General features: G+C 38.0%; 2 protein-coding genes across 2 annotated transcripts in view; one reads left to right on the top strand and one right to left on the bottom strand.

The window, feature by feature from the left end:
* Positions 1-7,496: 7,496 nt before the first annotated feature.
* Positions 7,497-12,510, bottom strand: LOC101862353 (dual specificity tyrosine-phosphorylation-regulated kinase 2). Its single transcript, XM_013083612.2, has one exon. The coding sequence runs from the start codon at positions 12,280-12,282 to the stop codon at positions 10,591-10,593; it is 1,692 nt and encodes a 563-aa protein (XP_012939066.1). The 5' UTR covers positions 12,283-12,510; the 3' UTR covers positions 7,497-10,590.
* Positions 12,511-14,522: 2,012 nt separating this feature from the next.
* LOC101846968 (coatomer subunit gamma-2) overlaps positions 14,523-27,468 on the top strand; it is a gene marked incomplete in the record, with an annotated part of 24,499 nt that continues 11,553 nt past the window's right edge. The window contains 12 exon segments of the mRNA XM_013083611.2: positions 14,523-14,678; positions 19,040-19,089; positions 19,788-19,868; positions 20,692-20,763; positions 21,478-21,557; positions 22,290-22,362; positions 22,924-23,016; positions 23,675-23,761; positions 24,388-24,498; positions 25,085-25,327; positions 26,039-26,323; positions 27,171-27,249. Coding sequence (XP_012939065.1) covers positions 14,639-14,678; positions 19,040-19,089; positions 19,788-19,868; positions 20,692-20,763; positions 21,478-21,557; positions 22,290-22,362; positions 22,924-23,016; positions 23,675-23,761; positions 24,388-24,498; positions 25,085-25,327; positions 26,039-26,323; positions 27,171-27,249 — 1,294 coding nt within the window.

The following is a 27,468-nucleotide window of genomic DNA, read 5'->3' as shown; positions in this document are numbered from 1 at the left end:
ATAATTTCCTTGCTACTGGGTAAACACAACCAGTTTTCATTATCAAAATTTTGGTTTTTAACCCCTTCACTGCCTGGCATGAGACAGTCTTGGGCTCTCATTTAGAATTATAGAGCCAGCCAAGCACTGGAGGGTTAAAGAAACCCTTCAATTTTAAATGAATAAGCATTTTTTTTTCTCATAAGAGGTGACAATAATTGAAGCCACAGGACAAAATCCAGGGGCAAATAATTTTTAACAGTTCAGAATAAAAGTAAAAGTATGCTGTTTTAACTTAAATTTCTGCAGTGCCTTTACTTAGAGGTTTTAGCTGCTCTCTTTTTATTACTATTAAACAAACGTAGGTGTTTTCATGCCCCTCAATTAAATCATTTGGGAGGTGGGCTTCTACCCTACCTATCAGGGCCAACCAAGGGATACAAAGTCCAAACAGAAAAATCGAGATATTCGATAAAAATTTTCCCCCAACTCACATCTTCTGCGCCTGATCACTACACCACAGATGTCCTGCTCTCTGTGCCCAACCATGTTCGATATGTTTCACAGCTCAAAAGCCAACAGCAAAAATGAGAAACAGTACAATTGCTCCTTATCAAAGTTGTAACAATCTGCTGTACAAAGTCATTGCAACACTCAATATTAGAGGCAGACAATCAGATCATCAGTGCAATTGATGCCGGAGAACGCCATCAACTGACGCAGGCAAAAGTCATCATGTCATATCATAATAATTGTGCCCAATGTCCTACGGCTATGAAAAGACCGAAAAAGAATAAAAATGTTACTTAAGTCCCATGAACCGGAACTGAAATCCTCCTTCCTGCTGCCCTTAATTTGAGACAGAACCTTAGCCATTATTTAAAAAAGGGTGTTCAAATGTTAAAGTACTCTTTTGTTCCACAATTTCACAAAGAAGAGATGATAATGCGACATGTTACGGCTCTTAGATTATAACAACTTCACATTAAACCTGCATGACAAAAAAAGCAACTATATTATGATGCTATTCAAGGTTAAAAAAACAAAACAATTCTCAATCTGCCTTTCAGATCGGAATGAATGGTGACCCTTCGTTAACAGTGGCTTTATCAGCTCCAATATTTGCATGTCACAAAAAAATCACGAAATTAAAGAAAGCAGCTTATCATAATACATGTATATGGCTGTGTCAGAAGTATATATAAATGTGTATATTGTGAAATCCTTGCCAACCACACAAACATTGGGTACATAATTATAACACTTGGATGAGAGCAGAAAATGGAAAGAACTCTTTTAGGATGAGCATTAAGTCAGTGCAGGTCTTAATCTATGTAACCTTCTTTTTCTTACAATGAAGTTACCTGGATTACGACTTGCAATAACAGTAAAAACCAAATGACATGAATAATGCAACGATTTTCAATGCTAGGTCATAGAAACAACCTGTACTACAGTACAAAGTCATCAATTTCCTGAATATTTAAACAAAGCAACCAATTCTCATTGCAAGCCAACAAATCCAGCGAATGCAATGTGAAAACACAAGCAAAACATGATTCTATTAAAGAACTCCTAAAAATTGGAAGCTTATTTAAAAGCTTTAAAGTACTTTTTTATTTTTTTAAATCTTTACTTTTTAAAATTTTTAATATATTGAAAACTTGAAAAAGATCACTGTAATATAAACTTATGAGGTAAAAGAGAATGTATGCTTCCATTATACTGCTATCTTGAAGAAATAAGACAAGTCATAATAGCAACATAACTGATGCATACTTCAGTGGTGACAATCTTTGACTTTGTAATAATCAGGGATGTTATGCTGAATATATTTTTTTTTCTTCTGCTGAAAATATACTATACACACAGGCTATAAAAAAAAATATTTTAAAAACCCCACAAAATAAACTGGAACGCCCTATTTTCAAATAACTTACTCTCCTGCAAAACATGTTTTAAACAAAATAAGACCAACTTTCATTTGTTCCTTAACATCCAATAGGTGTCACTCAATATTAAATATTTTCACGTCTAGAGAGGGAATGGATGTCCGAACAAATAAGTGTGAAACAAACAGCACATATGGATGGGACTCACATTCAATACCAAGCAATTAATTTATTGCTTTTGTTTTTCGTACAGATAAGGACAATAAAAACTTAGATTTCAATACTATGACACATTTAACAACGGACAATTATGTACAGACAAACCTCGTATTTTCAATGGGAAAGAACAAAATGAAGAAATAAACTAATAAGGACCTAGTCAACGCCACTAAAGTGGGCAATTATTTTTTCGATACAGATGCAGAAAATTACATATACAATATATTATATAATGTATCCTATAAAGCATACACACAAGCATTCAGAGTTTTCCATCTTAAAAATTCTGTAAAAACCCAACAGGAATAGCTGGTAAAACAGGAATTCAGTATATCGAGGGTCATATGGATCCCACTTTAATCTACAGACAAAAGTTGGCCGGGGGGGGGGGGGGGTATGCAGAAGAAAACAAACCATTTAAAACTGACCATGCAAACGTAGGAAAAACAAAATTATTGAAACAAAATCAAACCAATGAAAACAATATCAGGTGAATAAATAGGGAAGACATCAAATAAAAGAAGAGGGCAGTTGGCTGGCTGGGGAAAACTGAAATTTCAAACTTAATTAAGGTCAAAGCAATTTGTGAGGCACAGTGTTCGAATCAGGCTCTCGTCAAAATAATCAAAGTGAAGAAACTTGCATTTTTCTGTTGGTTGGTGAATTTTTATCCGGTTTTTTGTTTTTTGGCTCAACACCTTTCATGCCCATTAAAGAACTCATTTCTGTGTGGATTTGTTAGAAAAAGTTGATTAAAGGCACAAAAAATGTAAATTTTCAGTTACCACGGACTCTTAAGCTAAGGAAACAACAAATCTTTGGCGGCGGCCATTTTCTCACTAATTTTACCTCTGAAAACAGGTGACCCCCACCTCCTTCATTCGCAAATATCTTGACTTGTATTCAAGATAAATGGATATTTTTTCATCCAAATATTCACAAGTGAACAAACTTTAAGATGATACCAATAACTCTACATGCCCAAAATTGACGAGAGCCTGATTCCACCACGCTGCCTCACATTTGGAGAAAAGTTTTTATGCTTTTCTTTTAAACAGGAAAAGTCAGGGGAGAAATTTTCTTTAAAAGCAAATTCCGTAGGACCTATTTCCTATTTGTCTAGAAAATCTACTTACTAGATATCTAAGTTCAAGAATGTTCTACCAAACGACAACAAATTTTAAAGGGGTACTAAACTGGGATGCCATAGGTGGAGTGTTTAGGTATGGAATGGTACATTTTACTTCCAGTTCTATCCGTAGAACTAAGCCTAACGGGTAGAGGGAATAAAAACACATCATACAAACAAAAACCCGCAAATGACAAGAGAATTTTTTTGTGACAAATATCTCTTATATATGAGTGGCAAGAATTGTCACAACAATTACTCGTAATATGAAACTTGAATTTCACAGACTTCAAAGAACTCATTTTTGGGGTGGTTAGGGATGATAAAAAAGTAGTCTTATGCTTGCCTTTGTCAATAAGACAAGTGAAACAGAGGCAGTCATTGAGGGAAGTAAAAAATAGCTCATGTAAGCTGACCTCTTTCTATATATATATCTCAATTTGGAAAAGCACACATTGCCGACACTGCAAGCAACCCAACTTACTTCTCTCTCTCTGGTGTCACTTTCAGAGAAGAAAACAGGAGGAAATGAAAAAAATAGCAGTAAAATGTACTTTGGAGAGTAGAAAGTCTAGACCAAGGTGAAAAGCTTTTATACAGTGCACAGAAACTCCTACTCAAAGTTAATCTTTATATAATGATAGATGAGTAGCTTGAAATGTCACCAATATGCAGCAATATGATATCAAACCAAACTGAATGGAACCACACTATTGAAAACAGCTTTTTAAAAAAGGTACCAGAGTACAAAAAGGTCTAGGCTTTTAGTAAGTCAATACAAAAGAGGAAGCTGATGGGGGGGGGGGGGAATTACAAACCATTATGCCTAATTGATCCTGCCTCTTTCATGACACCACAAAGCGAAATACAGGCAGTAAACCATGAGACTTTAAAAAAACAAAAAAACATCAAATCCAGATGTACCAGACAAATACACAATTCATACACAAAAAAGGCAAACATGAGATTGAGACTCAGAACACTGCCATCTGGGAACTCTACAGACATACATAACTCTCTCAGTACTATAACAAGGAGTTATAGGTCAGTAGTATTTCTGAGCAAATATACATTCTGTACAATGCCTTTGGATCGCATAAATCATATATATATTTAAAAATGGAAAATAAATCTCTAATGCACAATGAAACTCAAATAGTTTAGTATACATATACATGAAGCACGCACAGAAGCACAACCTGATATGTGTTGCCAGCATTCCCTGGAATGACCATCTGATCAACAAGTGGCCAGCTTTCTCACCACAATTGAGACCTTTGGGACAACAGTACAAATTCATCACCGATTTTCCTGTCCCTTGATCCTAAACCAATGTCTGATTACCAAATCTCTGCAACTCTAACAAAGATTCTCCCTTTTCCCGTACCTCTATATCTGATGATGTCAAACAAAAAATCCAGTATCAATTTTAAGTGAATTTAAGACAAAGTGAAAAAGATGAAGCAAAAGTTGTTGCCTTTTCGAGAATCAATAAAAACAATAAATAGATGGTCGATGCTGCCTAAAATTGTAACAATTTAGAGCTCTATCTTCCCCATAACAATATTCAGACAAAAGTTGGCAGAAAAGTCGGTGATGTACTTGAAACTGCGTTATCAGACGAGGTATTAAAACTTTTCCACAAGTTTCTTTTATAACCAAAAACGAAATGTTAAAGAGACACCCTATGAAGTAGAAAAAAAAGCATAAGATATTGTCACAAATTATCAACATCATCCAACACCTACATAGATTTAATGCAATACTTCGAAACCGATATTGATGTGCTGACCGACCTACAAAGCATCTCATGCTGCCCTGTTGCATTACTTTAAAATCTTGAATAGGATTCGAGATTTTTGCAATTGAGAGGAGGTATGGATCACCTGGTAGCACAGGTATAACTGCGAGAAAATGGCCATCAAAGCTTGCTGATTTCCAAAGCTTGAGAGTCCTTGGAAACTGCAAATTTACATAATTTGTTGTGCCCCTAATCAAAATTTGTCAGTAAAATAACAGAAATGTGCTTTTACAAGAACCTGATTTCACCATGATGCCTCACATAGGCCCTATATGACACACTATATTACCTATTAGATTTGACAAAGCTGTGTTATATTTTTTGGGACTCTGTTCAATCACTGAAGCACTTCGAAAAAAAAAATGGCTTCAATCTTAAACTTAAACTAAAAAAAAAAAAATCTCATACCAGTCTCAAGACCTCTTTTAGACTTGTCGCCGAGCATATATCTATCACTCAAAGATTAGAAACAAGACTAACGGGGGGTGGGGGGGGGGGGGGGAGTCAGAAAGACCTGCAAAACATAAATCAACTCAACTGACACATGATGAATGAAAACTGTTGACTCAGAGTTCACAGCAGCGAGGATCTGACAAGTGGAGGAAAATGAGAAACTCAAAGAGGCAAATTTATAACAAAAATGCCACTTGTCGGGGTCTCTTCATAAGAAGAGATAGAGTTTACAGAATAAAATAATCTCTACACCAACTATCCACTCATGGATGTAAACCTATGAAACCATGAACGATACAAAAAAAAAACTTACAAAAAAGTTTTGAGTGTCACTTGTAAGAACCATTTTCTCCAAAATAAACAGCTCCCTACTAACAATAAATTGAAAAATTGATGATTATTTTGATGACGAAGCATTTCGATTTTAGTCACACATTTATAAAAGTTCCTACGAAAAAGTAACACGATGTAAAAAGAGATTGTCATTTATTGTCCAATATGTGAGAAGGGCAACACTGTAATATTAATAACTTCAAAGTCTGCACTGCAGTGACAAAGTGAAAGCCTCATCACTAATTAGTGCACATTTCATATATGGCATTGGGAAATTATGTCATAACAAATGCTTATGAAAACGCACCAATACTGACTCTTGTACAAAATATTTTGAGACTTTTGACAACATCTAATGTGTACAAAAGACATTGCTGTAAACATGCAGTCAACAAAGGTCTTCAATTTACAGACTATCATTAGTAGTATCAAAATGTACACAACACTCATTTTAAAGGGAGGAGGAAAAAAAAAAAGGAAGGGGACCAACATAAGCTTGGATTGTTTGATTAACAAAAAAAAAAAAGGCCATAAAAATCATGGCTATCACAACAGTGCTCAGTGAGAGGTGGACGGCTTCTGGGAAATGATCCAATGTGCTGACACAAGTGGTGTCAGTTTGTCTTGGCTACTCCATAGAATTCTCAGGCCATTCAAACATCAAAATGTACGCAAGTTTTTTTATATGTTACAGAGGTACCGCATCATTTTTCATTTCAATATTTATATTATATCATGACAGAATCCAATTACAAAAAGAGTTATTTCTCTCTCCAACAATACAATTCCCTGTTTGAATACCATAGAAGGAGGATTCATTAACTTTACACGCAAAAGACACAAAAAGTGTCAATCAGATGATGATAAGAATTTCATAAGATGTCATTATGAATATACAATGAATAAATTACAATGCCATTCATTTCATAATTTAATGATCTGGAATTACCACATGGACAAATAATCTAATCCTATTCCTTCACAGGTGGGAAAAACTGGTTCTTAAGAAAATTATCAACAGGTACTTTGCTCTGGAATGCCCTTTGTTTAACAGCTTACAGTAATTCTGTGGACGCTACCTCAACAGTATCTAAAATACCTCAAGTTTGTTGTTTTTCTTTGCAATTACATAGATAACAATTGAATGTGAGATTAAATCAACCGTGACACAGTCGACCGAGTCATGTGTGTACAAACTGCATCAAAAGAAACATAGCTCACCATTTACACACTCTATTATCCAGACAAACCCAGACGATTTAACAGGTAAAAACAAGTCCAACCTGACCACCAACAACTTGATAATTTCTGTCTTCAGCTTTGCTCAACCTCAACCCACATAAGATCATAAAAATATTACCGCAGTATAACAAGACTTTATGACTATATACTGAAAAACTTTTTTTAAAGTGGGTGATGATACTGGTCAACGTGATATAATTTGCCAAATTGCTTGGCGAGTCTAAATATAGCTACCGACACTGGATTAACTTCAACACACAAAATTTTGGTGCAAATTATTTTTTTAACCTAATGCTCCATAATTAAATCAAAGGCATTTTCGTTCAATTCACATTCATAAAATATAAAATTCAGTAACTCTTTTGTCACCTTTCAAAGAAAATCATCCAACCACTTGGAAAATGAATGAATGTTTCGTTTCTACTTTTTGGTTGCCTCTTTTTTTTCACCATGAAAAACCTCATCCCGTAACTTTTGAGGACTCTCTTTCCTCTTGAACAAGCTAGCTTTACTTTTACAGTTTCCAGCACTAATTGTTGTCCCTAATGTTACCAATAGATGAATAGATTAATTAGCTAATTTCACTGCAAACCACCTGGTCAAAGGTCACACTAAAATTCAATTATTAAGAGCACCCACGTAAACTTGTTCCTAACAGCTCAAACAATAATAAAGAATTTGAAGGCTAGCAAACCAGATTCATCCCACACTGTCTGGTCATCGGTGAAGCATGGCATCAGAGAAGTGGAAGTGAACAAAACGTTGCCGCTCATTTGACCAGAAAGTTAAAATTAAACACCATGTCAGCTGACAAACAACCCTTTTATATAAGTAAAAGATCACACATTGTGTGATTTAGCTCACAGACTAACACATTCCACCAAAGCAAAAGACGACAAGGAAAGCCTCAGCACACCATAGAAAAACTCTTACTCCCAACATTCCTTTCAACTGAAAACCTCCGGACGCCAATGCGTTTAAAGACAAAAGCTCAAAAACCTCTAAAAGAGCTTCGACAAAACTGGAACACTACAATTTAAAAACAGTTGCAGGCACATCATGACCAAGGGAAGAGCAAAGGGGATAGAGACTGCAGCCATTTCTGAACACTAGCACTAGCAGTCTATGTTGTTAAAGAGAGCAAGTTCAACATCTGATCTCTGGAACGGGGAGGGAGAGGAGACAGGCAGCTGGCAGCTGTAGAGTATCATATTTCTACCTGTACCATTTGCCAAACAAAACTATAGAGTGTGGAGAATGGAAAGTTACTAGTTCGTTTTGTGGGGGGGGGGGGTTTCACCACAACATTTGGCACTTGTATCACACTTTAGTTCATTTGACTAGCATCCATATTAAAGAAGTATACTATAAATACCATCCAGTAACCAATTTATTTTTTAAAAAGCAACAAAAAACCTACTGACTGTCAATTGCTGCACAGCTGGACATTGCAAGATCCTCGGTTTGGCCCCTGAATAAAAAATTTATGACTGGGACTGTTGATTCTACTGCGCAGCAAAATGTTAAATATTACGGTACATTGCATAGCACTCAATCTGAATGTGATACTAAGTTCTACCATCACCAGAAAAACAAGACTTACCAATGTCTCTGCAAAAGTCAAATAAATATTATAGTGCTGAGAGCAGTGTGAGTGAAAAGAAAAGCTTTTATACAACTGGAATTCCACGAACACACTGAGAACAAGTAAATTAAATTCAACATGCTATGTCACATTTTGTGTTTTTTGCATCCCTTTCAAACTAATCTACTATATAATGTCCAATTCAGAGGAACAAAAGTAAATGAATAAATAACCCTAAATAAATATTTATCTTCTGTCGTAGAATTAGAATGGGAAGGAAAAAAACAAAACAAACTAGTGCTCCTCAAAGATGACGAAGCAAGAATTTTAAAAGCACTTTCAGGTCAAGTCAAAAGCCTGCTTGTGGTGCTAATGAGAACGCCTAAATGGAAAACACTTTCTTTTTGCAGTGGGTGACTGCATTTTATCAGCAGATTCAAATCCTAAGATTATAAAAGATAAAAAAACAAACAAAACACCAAAACATGGTCAACAAAACAATGATAACATTAGATCTCTTGCAAACACGTCGGTGACACAGCAGAAATTAACAAAGAAAGTTAAAATATTTTAAAATTATCAAACACTGATGTTATAATCAATCAACTCATATCCAAGACTTTTTTTAACAGACCATGACCAAGGAAAACAGGTCATAAAAATTAAATCATCTCACAATAATTTAAGTGACAACATAACCAAAAAAGATAAACAAAATCACTTGAGAACAAATTGAAACAGAAGCAACAGGCAGACTTTGAAATCAACATGAGTAAACTAATAGCAATTTTTTAATCAAAATTCAGAACTTTATCTCAACAGAAATGACCTTCATAGGAATTGAAAAAAAAAAAAAAGAAAGAAAAATGATGACCAATGAATGCACAGATCAATTTTTACTAACAATAATGAGCTTTCATAAACAATTTACACAGAACACAAAGATTTAAGAGAGTTTCTAATGACCATTACTGGAGAAAAGAGCAATTCTTACAGTATAGAGTGCTTTTCGCTATAAAAACTGTCCTCCGTTCTCAAAACAAGTGGTCCCTGGTGACCAAAGAGGCCAAACTTCAATAATTTCATTTAATTAAAAAGTAGATTTCTTCCACATTATGTGGAACAAAGTAGAATTACAGGATGGACCATGACAGAACATTTTACTAACATCCGAGAGTAAATTAAAAACTAGATGTTAAAACGAGAAATAAAGTTCAATAAATCATCCACTGTCGTACTGTGAAGGAGAATGGAAAACGAACTGTACTAGAAATTACAGATCGCATTAATAAATATTCTGTAATCTCCAAATGAAATACTCAAACCCATCACTCAGTGAAAAGACAAGGAGGTAATATAATTTGTTGACACTCAATTCACCTTTTCCTTCTGAATAAACAAAATTCATAAACAAACAAAGATTAGGGGCATTATCATTGGAGAGTGGGAGTGGGAGGGATTGAGAAATTATTCTACTTCTCAGAGTCTTTATACTGGAAAAAAAAATGTTTAAAATAAAATGACACTTCCATGTCGAATTGTGCAAACGGTATAAGACCACATGTGCTTTGAAGGAACAAATTATTCCTTTCTTACTTTGAATTAAAAATGAACCCAGGACCAAAACAAGCACCCCACCCCTAAATCAAAAACTGAAGTAAATCAGAGGAAAGTCTGAATTCTACATTATTATGACAGTCACTTTTGATTTTGCAACTTTGTACATATTTCTTGTCAAAAGAGAGCAATCAAAAACTTCAAAATTAAACCGTTGTAGTACAAAAGAACTTTAAAAAGAAGTGTAAAAATACTGTATAAAAGAAAAACTGTTTTGACTGTAGATGTGAACAAAATCTATGGGAAAAATTTCAGTTCTCACATCTGTAATTTTTAAGATTGGTCAACAATCAAATTACCATTGATTTATTTTATTATTCCCACACGTCACACTAGCGAGCTACATGGTAGATCCAATCTGGGGTAATTTTGTCCGTGTATTCAGTTGAGATGCTAAATCATCTTGAATGGCTAACTGGCGTGTCTTTCCACTGGCTGTAGCGATAGTCCCATTGGCCAGCTTTGGCATTCCAGTACTGCGATTTCCTGACGAATTCCTCCTCAGTGCAGACTCAGATTTGACCTCACTGTTGTAGGGAGGAGGTCGAGGAAGTCGTCTCCTCAACCATGCATGCCTCAACGCTTGAGTTGGAGTAAGGCGTTGCTGCGGGTCCCAGTCTAGGGCACGACGCATAAAATCCAAGAACATGGGGTCGTCACAACCTTTCAAGGCAGTAACAAGATCCTTACTGCCGGGAGGACCACGGGTCTTCCCTCTCCGGGAACGGCCACCTTGGAGTACAGTGCTTCCATCTGGCAATGTATTCACTGTGCAATAACGAGGGTATCCTTTGGACGAAATGAAATTGCGAGCTCTTTTGGCTTGGTCCAGAAGCTTCTGAGGTGGCATATCCAAGAGCTCAATGATACACGCAAGTTGGTCCCCTTCATCCTCACCAGGGAACAGAGGATAGCCCGTAAGTAACTCCGCTAATATACATCCAAGGCTCCACATGTCAATGGGCATTCCATACTTGGCTCCGACAATGACCTCTGGAGCTCGATAAAATCGAGACTGAATGTACGTGTAGATTCTCTGATGCTCATAACAACTGGAGCCAAAGTCAATAACCTTAATACCACTTCTACCTTGCTGTTTGAGCAAAATGTTCTCAGGTTTGAGATCACAATGAATTATTCGATTCTTATACAGAGCATCCAGGCACTGAAGAATTGAATGAGCAAACTTTCTTACTAACTGCAAACTGAAACCCTGAAATTTGTTTTTCTTTATCAGTTCATATAAATTCATGCTGAGAAGCTCAAAGGTAATACAGATGTGGTTTCTGAAGGTAAAATTTTCATACATGTGTACAATGTTCATATTATTGTCCTTGTCTTGCTTTTTCAAATGTTCTAAGATACGAATCTCTTCTTGTGCTTGACGATGAAAGCGTTTTTCGTTGCGAACCATTTTCAAAGCTACGTGTATCTGAGTTTTATGATCATAAGCTTTCACAACCTGACCAAAACTACCTTTGCCGATAACTTTGAGAACTTCAAAGCGATAGGATATATGATCATGAGGCACATGTACGTAAGATCCATTTTCATCATCATATCCATTATTATTTGATCCTCCCACCACACCTTGTTTCTTTTTGGCATTTTGGCCCACAAAGTAGACATCAGGATAGCTGAAAATTTCATGATGTTCATAAGAACTGAGTTTGTGCATGTATTGCTTCATTGCCAATTCTGGGTTCATTCTGTTGCCTCTCCGGACACCAGACCCTTTACTACCAGTGCTTCCAGCACTAGAACTTGGTCGTGCAACACCTTGATTCTGAGATTGATCGTCGCCTCCGCCGCCATTTTGAATAACTTCTCTTTTCTCTGTGTGATGCTTATGATCCTCGAACAACTGCTGCACCCTTACCCCGTGGCCACTAGTAGCACCCCCCACAGTCTGGCTTGCGAGGGGTGGTAGGTGGTGTGAATGGCTACCTTCCATTGTATGAGTATACATTGTACTTCCTATCAACGATTGCCGATGCTGAACAGCGGGTTTTACCTTAGCAATTGTGGCCATAATTCCATCGTTCCAAGAACTTTGAACACCACCCTTTCCACATTTCTATATAAACTGCACTAGATCATTTGAGAAAAAGTAAATAATCCATCACCAATAACGAAAGCACAAACAACAGGGTAAAGGCAGACTGTCGAGCGAGGATAAAATCGCCCGCTATGTTGCTTTATCAAAGAATGGCCTCCGCGGTTGCCAAGCACGACCTCTATCCGCCGACGTCATGGCGGTGACGTCATGGAAACTGTGGTCACGTGTAGTCAACAAACGCTGAAAGGAAGAAGTTAAAAATCACTCGTGAAAATTTTGAAGACTTAATTACCTACTTGCTTTATTAGACCAATAATAATGCTTATTATTTTCTAAAGTCAACTGCGTGCAAGTTCAAAATTTCTCCTTGAACAGATTCTTTAGTAAACAGCATGATAGTATGTTTCCAATAAATATATTTACACGAATTATTTTCAAACACGATATATGACAACTTTAATCTTTTTCTTCAGTTTAGATTTAGTTTGGTCATACTCTTAAATATTACAGAAGCAAGGCACAGCTGACAAAATGATATTTCGAAAATAAGTGAATAAATAAATGAATATTTTCCTTTTAAAAAAAACAACAGTACTTAGCACTCTTACTTTTTATCCATTTGAACCTTGAGTTAAGCTCACGTACTTCAGTTAACCACACGGCGTGCCGCGCTGTACGGACAGGGCAACAGGAATGTACACATAACGTTACTTTTTCGGGCCGTTTTTCCTTATAATTACAAATAAGCCAATCGTTTTGCTTTCCTTCTAACTGCAACATGGACCAAAATAATATGTTTTCTCCTGTCTATTTTGTAAATTATTTTTACCTACGAATCAGCTGGGCCTACGTGTACTTGCGGAGAACTAGAGACACAGAGAGAGAGAGGGAGAGAGAGAGAGAGAGAGAGAGAGAGAGAGAGAGAGAGAGAGAGAGAGAGAGAGAGAGAGAGAGAGAGAGAGAGAAGGGGGAGGGAGAGAGAGAGAGAGAGAGAGAGAGAGAGAGAGAGAGAGAGAGAGAGAGAGAGAGAGAGAGAGAGAGAGAGAGGTGGATTGACAGGCAAAGAGATTGACAGATTAACACACAGGCCTATACAAACATTCACAGGGGCAGAGGGATAGGAAGACACAACAGCCAGCCAGACAGACAGACAGCCATGACAATAACACAACGACAGACTGACCGACAGACAGACAGACAGGTAGCCTCTAAAAATTATTGCTCAGGATAATAAGCAAATAACTTAAGCTGTGCATTTCACTATGGGGGTAAATAAAATTGCAACAAGGATGATTTTGGTGTCATTAGAACCAGAAAACTTTCCTCTCATACTGAAAGGGCACACGCATTTCATGCTACACCTGTGATTATTCACTTTTACCTCTTGCCTTTACATTAAAAATAATAAATGGCGGTAAAAAAAAAAGAAAACCATCACTAAAATAGTTGTCGGTGTGCTTGTTATTTAAACTTCCAATTTTTAAACCCAAATTTGACTGGAATTCTCGAAGCCTAACACGCACACAAAATATTTTTTTCTAATTAAAAAGTTTAGAAAAAAATAAACACTCATTTCGAGATCAAAGCCGCAGGCCAAAACATTGAGGAGATACAAATATAGGCTAAACATAATAATAATCATAATAACACCAATAATAATGATAATGATAATAATAATGATAATAATAATAATAGTAGTAGTAGTAGTAGTAGTAATAATAATAATAATGATAATAATGTTTGCCTAAACTCCCCCCCCCCTCCCCCCACACACATATTTCTCTACTTACTTACAGATAGATAGCCGGGGTCGAAGTACCAATTAATATAGTACCAACATTCAGTCAATACATTTAAATGTTTTAAGCCTATTAGATGTATTTCTTATTTCTTTGAAAGGATGTTAAGACCAGTGAGAAACATGTGTCCAATGGCAGGTCTTCAGTATAATAAACCTTATCCACAGTTGAAAAAGGGTTTTTAATCATTTGTATCTATTAATATTTGGACACCCCAATCCCCGTTAGTCCCCATTTGTATTCTCTCGCGCATATCTTCTTCTGCCCTGTTAAGCCAGTATTTTGAAAAGATGTAGGTTAGCTAACTTTGATAGCAGAAGTGAATGTCTATGGTGCTTTTGATTATGGGAGGCAAATGTCTGTAGGACACCGTCACCGGAAAGGCGCATAGCGCATGTCTGGTCCGGAAGACGGAAGAAGAATTTATTTCCGGTGTCCACTACATCGCTTGTGACGTAGTGACGTGTAGGACAACATTATTATTATACCGGTTATATTCTGCTAAAAAGTATTGACACATAAATATCATAATGCTGTCTCTGAAACGAGATAAGAAAGAAGAGGAAGAAGGTAAATATGGCTCTACTTTTGTTCTCTAGAGTTTGATAGATTCTGAGCTTTTCATAGCTCTTGCCCTGTAAAATTTGACGGGCGAGCCTGCTTGATTTGTAAGATGTTGCCTGCCTTCTGAAGAAGGTTGAACGTGAAAGATTTCTCACTCAAGAGGATCTGGGGCTATTAAGTTATTGAAGTGGGTAGGTCTGTCTGGGGAGACAATGGAATGGCGCCACCCCCTCCCCTGGCCATTTTGCCCTCAAGTTCTCCACATCACATAAATGGATAGAACAGTTTGTACTGCAGTCTGTCTGTAACGGCGCCGTGAACCTTTGTCAAAGTCTTTGTTTGCAGGCTTTGTTCACGGCGCCCTGAATGTAGTTTTCATATTCGGTATTATTTTACTTTCCCTCCCGTCTCACACTTAGCTAGATTTACCAGTTGTCAGTAAATTTTTACCTTTCCTTCGCCTTCCTTCCTCTGGCTGGCCTCTGTTAGGACAGGTAACAGCCAACCTCTTGTGGCCTCGTCCAGAGTACATCTGGGCCCGATCTCGCGTTGTTCTCCCTAAGTGGGCCTCGATGTGCTTCCCCCCGCGGGCTCTCATACAGTGCGTGCTGCAGGTCGTCAGGACTTGTGCCACACGCCTGACAGGAATCATTGGGAGTGGAGCCTGTTGCATGGAGATACGCCTGCAGGATGGGGCTCTTCACGTTGCATCATAGCTGTGATAGCGCTCTTCTCTGTCTGACAGTTAGGTCTCTCTCTTTGTCCCTCTCCGATGGTGGCTTCACCTTTCCCCCGACAGAGTCGTGCACTCGCGCTTTCTCCCATGCGTGGGCAATGATGTAACGCGAGATGCATGAGCTTGCTGATGCGAGATCGACTGGAGTGTTGGACTGGTCGAGGCGGCCTCCCTTGTTGGCCAGGGCGTCAGCTCGGTCATTCCCATAGATGTCGCAATGTCCTGGTATCCATTGTTACGTGAAGTAGCAATGCCAATGAAAATTTAAATTTTCACTTTAGCCCTTTTGTTTTTGGTACCTAAGAAAGAATTTTCAATTCTAAAAATTATGCTTTGAATTTTAAGAATCGGTTCATAAATAAAAAAGTTAAGGGGTTGTAAAGGTCGGCAAAATATGGATGACCCACATATCGGAAAATACTCTTAAAAAGTGGACCACGCAGTAGCAGATTCTGTAAGAAAATCAACGATATCTCGGTAACTAATTGGAGTGTTCGAGAGAAACTTGGCTACCCGATGTGTTTTTGAGTGTAGAAATCATTTCTGCAGTCAGATTTACTACCAATTTCGTAGTTATTTTGTTATAATTAAAATTTTGGTGTACATATTACTAGCAATGCCAATCGCCCGCTGCGCCTTGGGCCGGAAATCGGCCTCCGCGCGAGGGGTATTTTTTGGGCCGCTCGGAATCAGAAGTGACTCTCTTCTAAGTATAGTTACGGGAAAACTCCTTGACCAAAATAAATGAAACTCGGCAACCAACCAGAGGAAAGGTTAAACTAACGACATGCCGGCGTACAATCCCGAACGATTTCTAGAACCGGAGATATTGCCGTGTTTGTGCGAATTTCCTCTGCGGTTCGAAAACTAAGCGGAGCTGCGGGTTGATCGCCAACACACAAGCGCCCCACATGTCTTCTTTATTGCTGTAAAATTTCAGATCTCTGCATTTGGTAGATTTTCCGTACCAACTTAAAATTACCACCCATCCATTGATAAAACACTAGATCTAGAAACTTGATCGCGCATTCCAAACGCGAGGTGCCGGCATGCAAGAGGCGCATGATCGCTAGGCTGCATGTGATTGGCTGCCTATAACCAAATGGGTCACCGATGACTACATCGCGGGTTTTCCCGATAGCGCTTTACTGAGTTTTAGAAGGGGTGATCACGTCGCGGTAAAAACGATGTCACGCAATTCAACAAATTTCACGCAAATATCAGTCTTTAAGATCCAAAGTAATGAAGACATTGAAAAAGTGATAGCAGAACTAGATTCGGCATTAAAAATCACATGGAGATGCCAAGTTTCATTCATTACTGACTTATGAACAGTTTTTCCTCAAAATACATCAAAACATGTCCCACATTTTGGTGATTTTTTTCCTATATGAAGGTCCTCCAACATTTTGCTAACAAAAATCCCAATAACTTTTTTATTTATCAATGGATTTTTAAAATTTAAGAACCATAGTTCTTAGAATTTACTCTATTTTCATTTAAGCCCATTTTAAAGCAATTTGGATGAAAATTGAATTTTTCATTGTCATTGCTAGATAAGTTAATTCAATCTAGTATGCCGTACAATTAAAAATTCTTTTTCCCCGTTGAGACGCGAACACCCCCAGACGAGATAACCTCGCCTTGGAATACCCCCATTGCGATGTTACAGGGGAATAGAGAGAAAAACAACCGGATGCGGGCGTCTGCCATTGCCCTATTTCAAGTGACCAATGAACGGGCCCGGAATAGTCACATACATTTGCCACGAGAGTGAGGGGAAAATGGCCGGTCTCCGTGCGAAGCCGCTTTGGATAGGGGGGTAGTCGTGCATTTATGATCGGGTCTAAACAACTACTTGACACAGAACGTTCAAATTTGAGCACACTATAGAGGATAGATAGATCTATTACCATCTCGGCGTTGAAATTCAAACTCCTTATAGTTTTCGGTGTACACGATACGAAAGTGTTCCCGACACCAAAAGTATAGGTTAATTTATGTGTAAGAACTTCAACGTCCACATATCATTAGTTTGCCCTATTTTCTGATTGGTTGCCAAGTTTCATTCGGATTGGTTTGGAAATAGAGCAGACCGAGGTTGACAAAGTTAGTCACGTACGCTTCGGCCGGGTCTGCAAAATCGCCCGTAAACGGGGACCAAATTTTCGCCTCGCGGGAAAGCCCGATTGGCATTGCTACGTGAAGGTGTCCGTGGATTTCACAGCAGTGGCAGATAGTGGTCCACATTTTGTCCTCTATCTCAGTACGAACTGCAGTCACTCCGGACATTAAGTGTTGAACAACTGACTGGGAGTCTGTGAAGATGTGGATTCTTTGAAAACCTGGTTGTTTTTCGAACCATTGCAGTGCGCAGAGCAGGGCGGTAGTTTCATCGTGGAAGTTGCTTCCGTGTAGTCCTGCGGGCACGGATATGCATGTTTCCTCCCCAGAAGATTTGTCTAGACACCGGTATCCTCCTCCACATAACCTGTGCGCCGTCAGTAGCATGGCCGTCAGTGAAGATATCGAGGTCTGATGTAGGCAATCGGCGCAGGGTCTCGAAACCTGCTTCACGTCGCATATTAGGTGGATCTGTTTTTGTCGTAGACTCTGCAAGTTTGGAGTTGATTGTGAGGTTGCAGGGGGTCTTCCATGGGGGAGTTGTACTCCCTGGCCGTAGGGGCTCTCGGATTAGATGTTCTAGTCTCGCGTTATTAGAGCTCTGTCGGCCCACTTCCCTCCAACTGTTGATGGACTTTAAGCGTATTTTTGATGTTCTTTCAGCTGATCGGGTTGTCTTCTGGGACTCTTCTTGCTCTCTCGTATGCCACAGCAGTTGAAATGTTAGACTTAACCTCAAGTGGGATGAGGCCAGCTTCGTTTGTGAACAGCATTGCATTTGAGTCTCTCGTACGCCCGGTAATTATTCTGGCTGACGAGTTTTGAATTACATTTAAGGTCTCACGATTTGTTTTGGCTGTTGCGGGGTACCAGGCTGCGTGGGCATACTGGATGGCTGATCTGATGTACGCGATGTACGCCATACGTAGATCCTTTTTGCTGCATCCCCAGTCTGTGCTGGAGACCCTGCGGAGGAGATTGACTCGTGGGGCCAGTTTTTTCTTTAATTCATAGAATGTTTTTTAGATGTTAACTTGCAATCAAAGGTCACGCCAAGGAAGGTAGGTGTTTTGGTATAGGGCACCTCCTCGTCTCCCATTGTAAGCTGGGTACGCCAGGACATTTCACGGTTCCATGTCGTGAAAAAAGAGTATTCACATTTCGCCTAGTTAATTTCCAAACTTTTTTTTTTTACTTGACATTTTGCAGTTAGAGTTAGAATCTGGATCTAGATCTAGATCAGATTTGTAATTTTCTTGAAAATAATTAATTTTCAATAGTTTTACTGGCTTTATGTGTGATCTGCAGCAAACAATACTGTAGTTTGACCCCCGAGGCAGTGCATCTGTGTGCGGGCGGGAGTGAAAGTAAAAATTCACCCGCGATGGAAAGCTGGATTTTACTTAGGCCATGTATTTAGTTTTTTTCTGGTGCAGATGTTTTACATTTAGGCCAATCCCTGTTTTTTCGTATTTAAAAATTGACATATATATGCAATTCTTTTCAGGTGGTGGAAACCCGTTTTACAACCTGGAAAAAAGCGCTGTTCTTCAAGAGGTACGATAAGAACAAATATCTTTCTGTGTATGTCAGTAAATAATTGTTGACCTTCTGTCCAGATTAAAAATCTTTACCCTGCTCTTTATGGCCTCGTTTTTTTTGTCTAAATAGATGGTCAAAGTAGGTAAACTAGTTTCCAGTAGTTTTTCTATACAAATGTCCTGAAAATTCTAAATTTTGGAGGGCAAAGTAGATGTTCCCAAGGTCTGTTAAGCTCTGCTGGATTTCTATCTCGTCCCTGTTTTCTTGCCGTTCTTCTAGCTTTATTATAATATAATTCTAACTCCTATCTAAAGTTTGTCTTTGAATAAGTAAACTCTGTTTCAGAATCTGTATACTGGCATCATCTCTGTTGATTTTTATGTAGGATATATTGCTTGGAGTTTGGACTTGATCTCAGATCTCTTTACAAATATTATATTGTCACATTGTGTCATGGGCTATAGAAAGTTCAGGTTTCTGGTCATAACAGAAGGCTACCCAGGTAAATGACATCAAACTATGTGCATTATCTTAAAGGTAATTGGTTAAAATACAGCATAACTATAGAATTTGTTTGTGAAATGGATGATTCATTTTAAAGACGGTCTCCATGGAAGCCATAGAATAAAAGGTCAGCTTTCTACTTGTTTTATAGGGTTAACATACATTTAGTATTCTATTAAGTAATTATGTTTACCAATCCTTCGTTTCAGGCCCGCACCCTCAATGACACTCCAATTGATCCTAGGAAATGTGGACATATACTCACAAAGCTACTGTACATCATAAATCAGGTGAGTCTATCTATTGTCATACTGGGGAACAAAGACTTACCTACCGTATGTCGTGGAAAAGTCAGGATTGTTCTTTTTCAGGTTTCCGTCCAGGCAGGTCAGATTATATTGGTCTATTTGAGAGGGGAGGATTTTGTGTGTAGGTAAGGATGATAGGATTTGAGGTTTTAAAATTGAACTATGTGCAAAATTAAAAAAGAAATTGAACAGTTGACTTTGAAAAAGAACTCAGCAGAGGATGACGTCAGTACCTGTCAGAACAGTTGTGCTGTCAAGTCTGGTCTTTGTGTCTCAATGGGGAAGTTTCTTCAACAAGAGGACCCATGACGCTTTTTTCCATTGCTGGGAACAAGAAGCTATGGGACCAATCCTCCTTGGAACCAGAGCTTCATGGAAGATGGGGACATGGTATATAGGAATCTGGAGTGATAGCAATGTACAGACAAACCTGCCTTGACGGCCACCTGTACAAATGGACACTTTCATCGCACTGTCTCCCTCATTTGATACACACTGTAGCTTTTAACACCTACAGAAGTTGTGAATTCACCTTTTTGCGTTAACAACAACAGCAAAATACTCAGCAACAACAACAATAAAAACCTTCCTATGCCCCCCCCCCCCTTTCAGAAGGAAAAAAAAATTGTCTTACAGCAGTCCGCCTCTTTTTGGGACCTCAGAAGGGAATGGTTTGTTTTTTTCATTTTCGTCAGTCATGCCCAAGGAGGCCACTTTTTTTCTTGACAGTGGGTGGTCGTCTTACACTGGTTTGACTGTATTCGTACCTTTTGATGAACATTTTTTTTGTTTGTTTTGTTTTCAGGGAGAGAACATTGGCCAGAATGAAGCTACCAAGGCTTTCTTCGCAATGACAAAACTTTTCCAGTCAAATGATGTGAGTGTTGATTGTTGTCTATTTTCATTTCACTGTGTAATGGTGAGCTATTCACATTCGTATTTTAGTTTTCTTGCTGGGCTCCAACGATATGTGTCATGACGTGGTGGAATCAGTCGCTCGTCAATTTTTGGGCATGTTGAGTTATTGGTATCATCTAAAAGCTTTTTTATTTGCCTTGCTTTCAATGAAAATTGAGATATTTATAATGGGAGAAGGTGGAGTCGCCTGGATTCAGTGATAAAATTAGCGAGAAAATGGTCGCGAAATTTTGGTAATTTCAATAACTTGCGAGTCCCTCCAAACTGAAAAATTACATATTTTGTTCCTTTTTTTTAATCAACGTTTTCACATAGAAATGTAGGTGTTGAGCTAAAAGACAAAAATTGGAAATAAAGTTGCCGAACTGGCGGGAAAATGAGTGTTTCTTTGATTTTTATTATTTTGACGAGCTCCTGATTCCACCACAGTACCTCCCATATTGTCTTTTTAGACAGAACAAAGTGATATTAGTTCAATAATATAATTCATCTCGTTAAGACAGGATACTTTGTTTCATTATGCTAAGTGATCTGATGGTGCAGGGATAAAAAACTGCAGGGAACTGGGATAGGTTTTTCCATTAGTGAGAAAGTCATTTGGTTTCACATGTATTTCACCTACCCTTTCTCCTTCAACATGCTTATTGTTGTGTATTCATTTTTTTCCATACAGCCAATTCTCCGCAGACTGGTATACCTGGGTATCAAAGAGATGTCCAAAATTGCCCAGGATGTCATTATCGTGACGAGTTGGTAAGTGGACCATGATGTCTAACAAAAGAGATGTGTGAGGCACATTGTATCCTGTGGTAGTTGAGAAATATAAAAAGTAATGGTGCATATTTATATTAGATAGGTGTTTAAGATCCAGTAGGTTCCTGTAATGTCATGCTTTCAACAATTTCAGTTATTCCAGTTTCTCTCTTGTTGAGAATTGTCTTTAAATTTTCAGCCCAGTGCACATTGGGAAAATTTCTACTCCTTCATGGCTACAAAGTATGACATCATTTGGCACTGAGAGAGAGACAAATATGGGAAAGTGGCTCATTTACATACTCGCAGCTGTGAGACGAGTAGACATTTTGTTAGAGTGTAGGGGGCCTAATTAAGGATGTCACCGGTCTGGTGCATTCGGCCTCTTTCCTGTGTCCGTTTTTTATGGGTAAGGGGGGGGGGGGGTCCTTAGCTCCAAATACTAAGTTTTCATGCTCCACATTTTTCACTAAAGAAGGACTATTTTCAGTAGATCGGACCAGTAGTGTATCATCATCATTGCCTTTGTCTCTCTGGATCAGGGTGTAGGTTGTGAACAAATATACTTTCCGTCTTTCCTTTTCCTAGATGAATCCCTTTTTTTATTATTTCCATGTCTCCCCACCTTTGTACTGTATGTCTGTGCATTATTGACTATGTAGATTTAATTTAAAAAGTAATTAACTCAGATTTTTTAAAAATTGAATATGCTGTCTGGATTTTTTTTTCCAGTCTGATGAAGGACATGAAGGGAAAAGAGGAGTTTCGAGGACCTGCCATCCGAGCTCTGTGCTCTGTTACAGATGTAAGACCTATGCAGCATATGATGTATATATGCAAACAGTCCTACCTATGTTTCATTTTCCTGAGAAATGTTACTTTTAAAATAATTGTACCTCCATAGTGATCTTCTATGATCTGAACAGTTTTGGTAGTAAAATAGTTGTGCTTTAAAATTGTGAACTTAAGTAATGATCTTCAATTTTGTTTAGAAATCATTGGTCTGCAACTAGCCCTCAGTTCTGTTGGCTGGAAATCGTTGTTTTTCGTTATAGCTGAAATTTATTAATGATTACATTTATGGTGATCATTTTTTCTATCTCGCTGTTAGCCCTGTATTGCTGTTTTTATTGCAAAATGACAGTTTTTATTTTCTAATTGTTTCTGTGTAAAAATGTAGTCTTGTCTTACCCTTAAATAATAAGTAGCATTGTCATTTGAAGTCCTGTCAGTGATGTATTTAGCCCTCTGAGTATTTGTAGTGCAAGTCAGCAATAAAATTTTGTTCGTAAAACACTTAATGAAAAAAAAAAAAATTTAGCTCGCTGTAGACTCTGCTTCATTTCACTTATTTTCTGTTCTTCAGAGCACCATGCTCCAGAGCATCCAGCGTTACATGGACGAAGCTATCATGGACAAGGGACCTGCTGTGGCTAGCGCTGCTCTAGTCTCGGCACTTGTAAGTTTTCTGTATATTATAGGTGTCTATTGCAGATTGAAATTTCTGTCTTGACAGATAAGATGTCAGGAAGGGTAGTGCGGACACTGCAGACAAGAAGTGACGATGTTCTAATTCTGTTCTCAAATCTCATGTTAAAAGTTGGGTCATGTCTCTGAATTTGCACGCAGACAATACTGGAAAATTATGTTTACATATGTTGTTGCGTTATGAATGTTCTTTGTTTCTTTTTTTGCTTTGTTTTTGTGATTATTGAGCTACTTTTTTGGAAATACGCTATTTAAATGTTATATTTTATTTTTATTGTTGGTCTCTAATGGTGTCAACCAATAAAAGGTCAATTTTGAGTATTTTTCTTGTACATGAGTGAAGACTATAGGATTATTATCTCTAATAAGGTATTGAAATGTAAGTGAGAGTTCAGCAGTGATGACTTATGGAACTTGCCCTCTCTGATAAGTTTATGGTGAAAAAGTTCCCCTCAGTGTACTCAACGTCTGAGCTGAAATGAATTGTTTTCCTTTTTGCAAACATGTTTGAATGTGCTCCGGGAGCTGACGAAGGATACTTGGTTACATTTTTAATGTGATGAATGTCTATAGTTTTATTTTTCAAATTGTCACAAGTTTTCATTTGACTTTTATGTTTATTCTCAAAGCATCTGGGCAAAGGAAGCCATGAAGTAGTCAAGCGCTGGGTGGATGCAGCCAATGCAGTTGCCACCAGTGAGAATCCTATGGTGGAGGTAAGTGCACTGTCTAGGAGATTATCAGTTTTGAATTTTCATTTATTTTTCATCCCCCTTTTTGTTTTTTTGGTCTCCTTTCCTCCTTTAAGAAATATCCTTTTGGTTTATATTTATTTCTTTTCACAGTAAGTGCTATGTGGCCAAACTACTTGCTCATGTAACTTTTCTCCTTACATGTATATTTTTGAAATTCTGTTGTTTAGTGTGAGTAAAGAAAATATTTTGAAGAAAAAGGAGGATCTACCTTTAGGTAACAGATGCATGTTTTTTCTTCCTCCCCCCCACCCCCGCCCTCTAATTATTGATAGAATTATGGTTCTCAAAACCATTTTAGTAATAATTGTATCAGATCCATTAAAAATTACTCCAACACGTACTGCTCAATTCTCAGCTTTGAAAAGATCTCTTATTGCACGTTGCTAACAAAGTGAAGATGTTACTTTAATCATCATGTGGCATTTTGGAAGTAATTCAGTGATGCAGGGTACATTCTTCTATTGGACTTGTAGACAAATTAAAGCTTTTATATTCTTTGCTTCCGGTTGCCCATATAAATTGTAAAAAGTTGAAACTTTTTATTGGTTGAAAACCTTATTACAACTGTGTTGATTCCCTGCGGACAGTTCCACGCCTTGTGTCTGCTGTACCACGTGCTGAAGAATGACAAGATTGCTTTGTTCAAGCTGGTGAGCAAGTCCAGGAAGTTCAGGTCGCCCTACTCCTACTGCTTGCAGGTGAGCTTGTCTCTCTGGATGTTCTGTTTTGGTTCCATTATGCTAATTCTGGAATCATTGTCTTCTGATTATTATTATTTTGATTATTATTATTGTGATTCTTCTTCTTCTTTCTTCTTCTTCTTCTTCTTCTTCTTCTTCTTCTTCTTCTTCTTCTTCTTCTTCTTGTTTTGACGCTAAGATAGCTAGAGAGTTTCTGTGTTCAAGCTGCATGTTCATAATGGTGACACATAATTTTCATGTAGGAAACTTGAATAATCAAGGTAATTGAAGGGTTTTTTTTTGGAAGGTCTGGTTTTACGGTTACATACTCTTGGCAAAAGAATTGTTTGCTTTTGAGGTCAAACTGGTCTGTTCACAGAAAGATGGTACCTTGGACAATATGTATCTTGAGCTTCTTGTGCATTGTATTGTCATTTTATTTGCATGGAGAACATGTGGGAAATCTATTTTATTAAAATTTATGCAAGGTCATTCATAGAGTGAGCTATCGTTGAAGTAACATTTAAAGTTTTTAAATTTGTATTTTTGTCATGTCCACTCAAATGACAGGTTTTAAAAAAATGAATGCATTCACTATGTCCAGATCCGCATTGCTGCCAAGCTGATTGAGAGAGAGGATGCAGGCTCAAACAGTGAGCTCTTTGACTTCATTGAGAGCTGCCTGAGGCACAAGTCGGAGATGGTCATCTATGAGGCTGCTCAGGCCATTGTCCAGCTGAAGAACACCACTGCCAAGGACTTGGCCCCAGCCGTCTCCGTGCTGCAGCTCTTCTGCAGCTCCCCCAAACCGACCCTGAGGTTTGCGGCAGTCAGGACCTTGAACAAGGTAGGTGTCTACGAACTCTTGGCGGGTCCTCTGTTCAGTGTATGAGTGTACGAAAAGGTTTGTGGTTGGTTTTGGTTGTGGTAACAATTGGGCTGGATGTACAGAAAAGTGGGAAGACATGGAGTGACATCAAGCGACTCGCCCAGGGTAGGGGAAGGTGGAAAGTGTTTGTGCGTGGCCTGTGTCCTGATCCAGGGTGAAAAAGGCAATGATGATGAACAATTGGGCTTCAAGTTACTTCGATAGACCATATATTCTGGTTCTCATAATCTGAGAAAATGATCTCAACTGTCCAGAAGTTCTCCATAGCCAAACATAAGAAACAAAGACAGATTAGTTGATTTGGAAAGTTAAAAACTACCTTTTAGTCTATGAGAAGTAAAATAGTCATTGTGCGAGAAAAGTGATTCTCACTTATAACTGTTTAGCTTACAGTTTCCCTTTGTATGGTTTTACCTTTCCTTTGCCTCGTAAAACGCTCATAGATAATTGACTTGATAAACTTAATGAGAGCCAAATGAATCATAGAGTTCATATTCTTCAGCGAAGATGTACTTGTACAGTGATGAAATGCTTGGAATTAACTAGAACAATCAATTTTTACGATTAAGTTTTACAGCTCAGTTTTGTTTTTCTGTGCAGTTTGACTTGTTATCCTGTATTCAGCATTGTGTATTTGTTCATAATCTAATTTTTTTTCTTTCTTTCAAGGTTGCAATCAAGCACCCTGCAGCAGTAACTGCATGTAATCTTGACCTGGAAAACCTCATCACTGACGTCAACCGCAGCATCGCCACATTGGCCATCACCACCTTGCTGAAGACTGGCAATGAGAGCAGCGTGGATCGCCTGATGAAACAGATCTCCAGCTTCATGTCTGAGATCTCTGACGAGTTCAAGATCGTTGTGGTCCAGGGAATCCGCTCTCTGTGCTCCAAATTCCCCAGGAAGCACAACGTGCTCATGACGTTCTTGGCTCAGATGCTCAGAGATGAGGTATGTAGACTGTTGAATTAAACCGTTGTTAACCCTATCCGTACGCCCTGGGGTCATTTTGTACCCCTGGGTTGTATTCTTCACATTTTAGAATACTTTTAGTGTGAAGTTATCTTTGAAACTTTCAGTATTTCTCAAAAAAATCATTTTGACAGCCTGCTATGCCATGCGTTTGGATCAGATTAACTAAGTTAATTTCCTCTTTGGAAAGTGGGGGCACAGAGTTCCCCACGTCGTATGGATACGATAGTTAAACTCGACGTGTGGATAGGGTTAATACATGCTATTGCGGAACTCTGTATTTGAACAGAAAATTGCAAGTTTTCCTTTCATTCTTAATGAAAATTGAATTGTGAAGTTTGATCATTGTTATTAATGTTTTTGATAATGTTTGTTTTGAAATGGAAAATTACTTGTTTTCCTTTTGTGTTTAATGAGAATAAGTTGCTGGTGACACTTGAATTGCTTTGAATTGTTGTTGACATTTTTCATACATGAATGAAGAGTAGATTTAATAATTTTTTTGTAAGCACCGTTTCTGTCTTTTACTTTTATTGAGTGAATTAATTATTTTCTCAATTTACATGGACCAAAAGAGCTCCCATTTTCGTATGGATTTCAGTGTTTTAATACATTTAAGAATGTTGGGATTTTTTGTGCCTATGTCATAAGTTCTTTTGAAAAGTTGACTCATTTATCGACAGGGGAAGAAAACAATGTGGTATTTGTGCCATGTTGCTTGTGCTACCTTTTTTTTTTTCTTACATGTTTCATCTCTTCAAAGCTGTACGCTAATGTGCCAGCAGTGTTAAAATGGTAAATTTTTCACTTCTGTGTAATTTTGCAGGGAGGTTTTGATTACAAGAAAGAGATTGTTGAGTGCATTATCTCTACTATTGAGGAGAACCCAGAAGCAAAGGAAGCAGGTAAGTTTCATTCCATTATTGATTCAAAAATTGATTGAGATTTTTCTTGTTTGATGTTATAACTGGTCATACATTGAAAGATCTATTCTTATTAGTGTACTGTTTTGTCTTGTGAATCGTTACTCGTCACTGTTTGATGTGGACTATCTGTGAGCTCTTTTTTCTTTTTAGTCAGTACATGATTAGCTTTAGTCAATTGGGATGTGTATAGGGGTGTCT

Source organism: Aplysia californica, unplaced genomic scaffold (genome assembly GCF_000002075.1).
Source record: "Aplysia californica isolate F4 #8 unplaced genomic scaffold, AplCal3.0 scaffold00244, whole genome shotgun sequence".
In the NCBI taxonomy this organism is placed as follows: Eukaryota; Metazoa; Mollusca; class Gastropoda; order Aplysiida; family Aplysiidae; genus Aplysia; species Aplysia californica.
The sequence above is the reverse complement of the archived record's forward strand: the minus strand, read 5'-3'. Positions and strand labels throughout refer to the sequence as shown.

Excerpts from the sequence above, each read along its gene's own strand:
- LOC101862353 (XM_013083612.2), bottom strand. The coding sequence starts at position 12,282 with ATGGCCACAATTGCTAAGGTAAAACCCGCTGTTCAGCATCGGCAATCG.